Source organism: Sinocyclocheilus anshuiensis, unplaced genomic scaffold (genome assembly GCF_001515605.1).
Source record: "Sinocyclocheilus anshuiensis isolate Anshui unplaced genomic scaffold, SAMN03320099.WGS_v1.1 scaffold2198, whole genome shotgun sequence".
Taxonomy (NCBI): Eukaryota; Metazoa; Chordata; class Actinopteri; order Cypriniformes; family Cyprinidae; genus Sinocyclocheilus; species Sinocyclocheilus anshuiensis.
In genome coordinates this window covers 20,631-27,732 of record NW_015560625.1, presented here as the reverse complement: position 1 = coordinate 27,732, position 7,102 = coordinate 20,631, and the positions used below count along the sequence as shown (strand labels likewise).

General features: G+C 35.6%; 1 protein-coding gene across 1 annotated transcript in view; it reads left to right on the top strand.

Annotated features, from left to right (window-relative positions):
- The first annotated feature begins 783 nt into the window (after nt 1-783).
- The window catches only part of LOC107681922 (protein APCDD1-like), an 8,197-nt gene continuing 1,878 nt past the window's right edge, over nt 784-7,102 (top strand). The window contains exons 1-2 of the mRNA XM_016478295.1: nt 784-994; nt 6,317-6,476. Coding sequence (XP_016333781.1) covers nt 910-994; nt 6,317-6,476 — 245 coding nt within the window. The 5' untranslated portion in view covers nt 784-909. The remainder of the gene's footprint in view (nt 995-6,316; nt 6,477-7,102) is intronic.

Genomic DNA, 7,102 nt, shown 5'->3' with positions numbered 1-7,102 from the left:
ATGTTGTCAGGTTTGTGTGTGTGTGTGTGTGTGTGTGTGTGTGTGTGTGCGTGAGTGTGCGTGTCTGTGTGCGCGTGTGTGTGTGTGAGTGTGAGTGTGAGTGTGTGTGTGTGTGTGTGTGCTAACCTAAAGTAATACAGAATGATAGAATGATGTTATATGCCAGAGGGCAAGGAAATAATCTTTTGAAAAGATTTACAGTTTTCAAAGCTTTCTTATTAGATGACTCAGAAATCACATAAATGTAGAACTTTTAAATCTTCAAGTAAAAGGTTAAAAAAGGCTCATTCCTACTAAATTTACTAAATTTGTGTATAAAATATTTAAATAAATAAAAAATCTATATCAGTGTTAATTTAGTGTCTTTGAGATATTCTAGTTTTAATATTTTGAATCAGTTTTTATTTTTATATTTTCTATTTTCATTTTAGTTGTTTTAGTAATTTTGTTGTGTTTATATATATATATGTGTGGGTGTGTGTCTGTGTCTGTGTCTGTGTGTGTGTGTGTGTGTGTGTGTGTGTGTGTGTGTGTGTGTGTGTGTGTGTGTGTGTGTGTGTGTTATATTTAATTACACAAGAAAAGTAAATGTCCTCGGCAAAAAAAAAAAGTTGCACGCTCGAGCAGGAGGAATTTTAATCGTTCTGAGATCAGGATCTGTTTGATGTGGTCTGGATTTGAGATTCCTAATGGAATTCAGCTCTGAGTCGAAACCTCTCTCTCTCTCTCTCCAGTAAGGCTTCTTCTCCTGCTCTGCTCTCATGTGAAGCGCTGGAGCGCCAGTGTTTCAGATGTTTCTCCTCGCGCGTCGTGTGCGTCTGCAGTGCGTGTGGGTCGGATGGATGTTCTCGAACCACAATCTTAAAGTTCTGGATAAAAGAGAAACTTCATGTGTGCTTAATCTGAGGAATGAAGCTACTGAGGGAAAACCGCTCGCATTCTGCGGGAATAATGGCTGTGTGTGTCCTGATGATGATGATGATGATGGTGTTTGGTGAGTGTTTTCATTCATCTTACCTGCTAGAAATGTCCTGTTTAGGGTTATATTAATATTATATTATATTAAGTACATTTAAAATACCAACAAAAATGTCTTTGGTATCGCGCAGTCAAAAAAAAAACAAAAAAAAAACATGTTAAAACATTAACTATTTCCAAAGAATAAAGGTTAAAAACGTTTTGTTACAAATGTAACTTTAAACAAGTTGTAGTTGTCACTTTAACTTATTCAACATGTATTGACTTAAAAGTACACTCTTGATTTTCAGGGTCATTTCTACGCTTCGTATTAGTGTCTCTAGTCTAGAAAAGAATGCTATGAAGAAATTAAGTGCTTTTGCCCTCAAATTGTAAATATATGTGGCATTTTTGTCACTTCTGGTTCATTTCTAGCCCTGTTAGATTAAGAGGGAAGAACACAGATTGAGTTCTGTACAACCCAGTGCTGGGTAAAATAGGGACAAACCCAGCAATTGGGCTGTTTTGACCCAGCGGTTGGGTTAAATGTTTAACCCAACTTTCTGGGTAATAACCAAACCGCTGGGTCAAAACAGCCCAATTGCTGGGTTTGTCCCTATTTTACCCAGCACTGGGTTGTATTTAACCCAGCATTTTTTAGAGTGTAGAGGCGACTCCTGAAGTGTGTTAGACGCTAGAACACACAGAGAATGTGCAGAACATCTTAAAGGGACAGTTCACTCAAAAATAATTCACTCAACCCCATATTTTGAAAAATGTCTTTTTGTGTCCATATAATAGAAGTCAGTGGGGTCCAATATCATTTAGACCCCAGTACTCTTTTGTGTTTCACAAAAGAAAGTTTTCAGGTTTGAAAGACATGATGATGTGTAAATGATGACAGAATGATCATTTTTGGATGAACTGTCCCTTTAATAAAACTAAACGACTAATTTTGAACTTGCGTTTATTAATTTAGCAGATGCTTTTAACCAAAGCAACTCACAAACTTTCTGTTTGTCACAAACAACTCAGGTACTTTCTGAGGTCACAGACGAACATCCACACGTGACCGTTAACTATTGAATGCTCAGAAACATCCTGAAACTATGAGACAGTTTAGATTGAGGATGAGCGTGCACAAAAATCAAAATATTGAGAAAATCATCTTTAAAGTTGTCCAAATGAAGTTCTTAGCAATGCATATTACTAATCAAAAATTAAGTTTTGATATATTTATAGTAAGAAACTTACAAAATATCTTCATGGAACATAATCTTTACTTAATATCCTAATGATTTTTTGGCATAAAAGAAAAATGTATAATTTTGACCCATACAATGTATTGTTGGCTATTGCTACAAATATACCCCAGCGACTTAAGACTGCTTTTGTGCTGCAGGGTCACAAATAATAAACATAAAAAAGTGTGATATGACCCCTTTAAGATAACATTACTCAATTTGAAAGAGTTAAGATCAGTTTTATGTATATAGTTTTATGTTAGAAATGAACATTTCTTATTAAGTGTCAATATTTGCCTCCTTTATATTATCTACATGTCTGAAAATTGGCTAAAAAACATTATCTGGAAAAAAAGAAACAATAAATGTAAAATAAATTATGATATGACCCCTTTAAGATAACATAATTACCTAGTTTGCAACACTCAAATTATCAAGTTCTTCAATTTTTTATTTTTTTTTTTGCTATATAACAATATCTGAAATGTTTCTGAAATATATATTTCTTTTCAATGGCAAAATTTGCCTCCTGGAATTGAGTTTCAGGGTCATTTAATGCTTTATATTTGTTACATAGTGTTTGTAAATTATAACATTATATAATGTGATATATATAGTGTAATGTGATTATATAGTGTGATATGGCCACTTTAAGATGACATAATTATGCAGTTTGATAATATAATATCAATTATATTCAGTTTTATATATGTTGTTGTCTTATTTTATGCATCAACAGTGTCTTATTAACTGCATAGTGTCATAGTGTAAATTGGCAAAACTTATATCAAATCTGAGAAAAATACATAATAAATGTAAAAAAGCAAAGATCTTAGGCACCAGACTGCTAGAGAGAAAATAAGCATTGAGCTCGGAGCCCATTATGCTTGTCTAAATGCATGTGCTGTAATCTCATGTTCTTATCCACATCAAACCCTTTCCTCCACTGAATCATGCGGCCATTAAAACGTCTGCAAGCTCATAAACTTGTACATATAATCAGAATGAACGAGAGGGCAGTTAGAGCGGCTCTCCGGAAGGCTTTGAGATTTGAGCTGTTAGCTCACCAGCTGGAGATGTTCTCCAGAGCGCTGCGGACGCTTGGATTCAGATACAGTAGAAAAGCAGCGCTGGGAACCAAACACACTTGACGTTTGGCTTCAGCATTAACAACGGATGGATAAAAATGCTCATGAATTAGTGTGAGAAAGACACTGAAGTGTCAGTTCATTGATGCATAATTGAAAATATTAAACCCATAACTAGTTATAGTTATGCTCTAGACTTCAGAATTAAATTAAGTGCATTTATGCTAACGTTCCAAAATTCAAAAAGTCTAAGGCTGCATTTATTTGATCAAAAATACAGTAAAAATTGTTAAAAATAATTAGAATCTATAATAGCTGTTTTCTATGTGAATATCTGTTAAACGGTAATGTATTTCTGTGATGCGCAGCTGTATTTTCAGCATCATTACTCCAGTCTTCAGTGTCACATGATCTTCAGAAATCATTCTAATATGCTGATTATTAGAAACATTTCTGATTATTATCAATGTTGAAAACAGTCGTGCTGCACGATATTTGTGTGGAAACTGATACATTTTGTTTTTCAGGATTCTTTGATGAATAGAAAGTTCAAAAGAACAGCATTTAATTGAAATAGAAATCATGTGTAACATTATAAACGTCTTTACTGTCACTCTTGATCAATTTAATGCAGCATCGCTGCATAAAAGTATTAATTTCTTTCAAGAAACAGTAGTATGTCATTTATTCATTTAGCTAGTAGAGAATAATTCACAAAACAGATAAAGTGGTTTAAAGCCACATCAAACCAGGTTTAGTAACTTGAGAAGGACTTAAACCTTCTCTAGATGAGTTTAACTGTAATGATGCTGAAAATTCAGCTTTGATCACAGAAATAAATTCCATTTTACAATATATTCACATAGAAAAGAGCTGTTTTAAATTAAAATACATTTTCACAATATTACTGTTTTTTCTGTATTTTTGATTAAATAAATGCAGCACTGGTGAGCAGAAGAGATTCTTCTTTCTGACCCGAAACGTTTGACTGCTATAGTGTACAGTATGTGTTTTGCAGGTGTTAAAGACTTTGATATGAGTGAAGCACTGGAGCGTTACTAATGTTTCCAGCTGGAGAACACAGTGTTGCGTTATGATCCGTAAAAATAAACACGGGCGGACATTCTTACAAATAAAGCTTTTTCATTGGCATTGTGAAGAACTCTTAACAGAACCGTTCGTGTGGAATCCAGAGCTGCAGCCTCAGGCACCCAAATACTTTCATTTCCGAGGTTTTAGTGCTCAGATTCTCTCAGATTTTCCTCATGCGGCTCCTGATCGCCGGCCAGAAATGTGTTTGCTGTTATCCAGCCATCAGCTTTATTTGCTCCAAGTGTCATTATGTGAAAATGAATTATAATAGCTGCTCTCAGTCCAGCAGCGGCTCGTTCCCACATTCATTAAAGCGCTTTATATCCTCTAATGTAGATTAATATCATTAATTTTTAATTCTGATCTAAACATTGTGTAGAAATCTTTACAACCAGGCATCATCGCAGTGTAGATACATACTGTACATGTTTGCATGCATGTTTACTTTTGACATATCTATATATTTCTTTTTGTGAATGAACCCTTTATAAATTCTGCTTCAGTGCTAACATAAACTGATATTACTCAGCTACACAGCTGGACAGTTAGTTTAATTAGTTTAAAGGTCATTTAAGTCATATTTTGCTGGTAGTTTACTCACCCTCAGGACATTCAAGATGTAGGAGACTTTTCTTCAGTAGAACAGTAAAGAGGATTTTTAGCTGAAATCGTGCTTCTTGGTGATTCATACAATGCAAGTCAATGACTCCGGAGGCAGAAACACATAAACAGGCAACACAAAATTAATCCCCGTGACTCCTGATGATATATCGAGGTCTTATGAAGTGAAACGATCAGTCTGTGCAAGAAACTGAACATTATTTACAGCATTATTAGCTGTAATCCAGAGCCTCAGGCAAACAGTGAAATACGATTCTTTTCTGTGAACTGATTCTTTCGGACAGTTCGATTTAATGAATTGATTCACTAGTTAATTTATGTAATCACACAATGACGTCACGTATACGCAATTATATTATTAAAGCACCCAATAATGATGTGAAACGTGGATGTTTTATGTGTCTAGAGCATATAAAGTGAATAAACTCATCTTGATCAGCTCACTGTTTTACATAAACCATGAGAAATTATAAAAACGTTCATTTGACCCCGTGTTGGGTTCACGCATGCGCAGATCAGCGGCTCATCGGTCTTCGGTCCGAGTCGAACTGTTTCCTCAGCTCTGAATGATTCATTCATCACAGGATCTGATTCGCTGCTGTTTCGGCTCATTTGGAGTCGCAGTGACTGTCAGGCGTCTGAAAGTGAGTTCTGATTCAGTAACTTGTAGATCTGTGCTGCTCGAGCCGCGTACTGATTCAGATGATTCAGTCTGATTCGATTAACTGATTCAACTAGTTCACTAAAAAGAATCAGTTCAAAAGAATGATTCGTTCAGACAGCACTCCAGACCGTTTGCCTGAGGCTCTGGATTACAGCTAATAATGTTGTAAATAATGTTCAGTTTCTTGCACAGACTGATCGTTTCTCTTCATAAGACCTCAATATATCATCAGGAGCCACGAGGATTCATTTTGTGTTGCCTGTATATAATTTTTTTTACTCTCAAAGCGACGGTAGCTATTGACTTTCATTATATGAATCACCAAGGAGCACCGTTTCAGCTAAAAATCTTCTTTACTGTTCTACCGAAGAAAAAAAAGACTTCTTCATCTTGGATGGCCTGAGGATGAGTACATTACCAGAAAGTTTTCATTTCAGGGTAACTATCCCTTTAAGGTGTTGCTGGAGTGTTTCTCAAATGCTAGGTAATTTTCTGAGGAAGATTTTGCTCTACAAGCTTTACAATGTAAAAAATGATTTTTCAGTGTTGATAACTGGAGTACATTTTCAGATCGTATTATTTCAGTGTTTCGGTCTGCATGAGTGAATGAGCATGAGATGAGCTGTGTTTGCTGTGCTTGATCTCATCAGGTTGTGTGAAGGGCTCGTCTCCTCGTCTGGCTCTAGAGAAGAGTCTCGTCTGGCCATCCAAACACACACAGTGTCTCCACATGCTGAAACACCTGCAGAACGGTGCTCGCATCACTGTCCAGATGCCACCCAGCATCCAGGGACACTGGGTCTCCACCAGGTGAGAGACAGAGAGAGAGATAGAAAGAGAGAGAGTGAGAGAGAGACGGGGAGAGAGAGCACGGGATTCTATATGTATCAATTGAACTTTGGTGTGTGTGTACCTACTTAACCATATTTTGGGGACAAATTTGTACCCAAAAGTGAGCTAAACCTGACAAAATCTCAAAAAACCTCCCTTTGTGGACGTCCTCATTTGTAAAACTGGTATAAAAGTAAAGTAAACAAAGTTTTTTTTAAATTGTAAAAATGCAGAAAGTTTCCTGTAAGGGGTAGGTTTAGGGGTAGGGTTGGTGTAGGGCAATAGCACAGTGTGTGTGTGTGTGTGAGTGAGTGAGTGTGTGTGTGTGTGCGTGTGTGTATTACATATTTACTTTATCTCTACATTTAAAAGTTTTAAGGATGTTTACATATTTTTACTTAAGAATTTTGTTAAGAAGATTATTTTTACACGCTGTTTTAATTTCCCCAAATGAAAAATTCAAAAGTAAGTAAAATATGTAAACACAAAATCAGTTTCCACTCATTTTAATTTCATGAAAAACAACAAGTCCATTTCTTTAAAGCAGGGAGAAAGTCATATGGGTTTGGAATGAGAGTGAAATATTATTTATTTATATTATATTA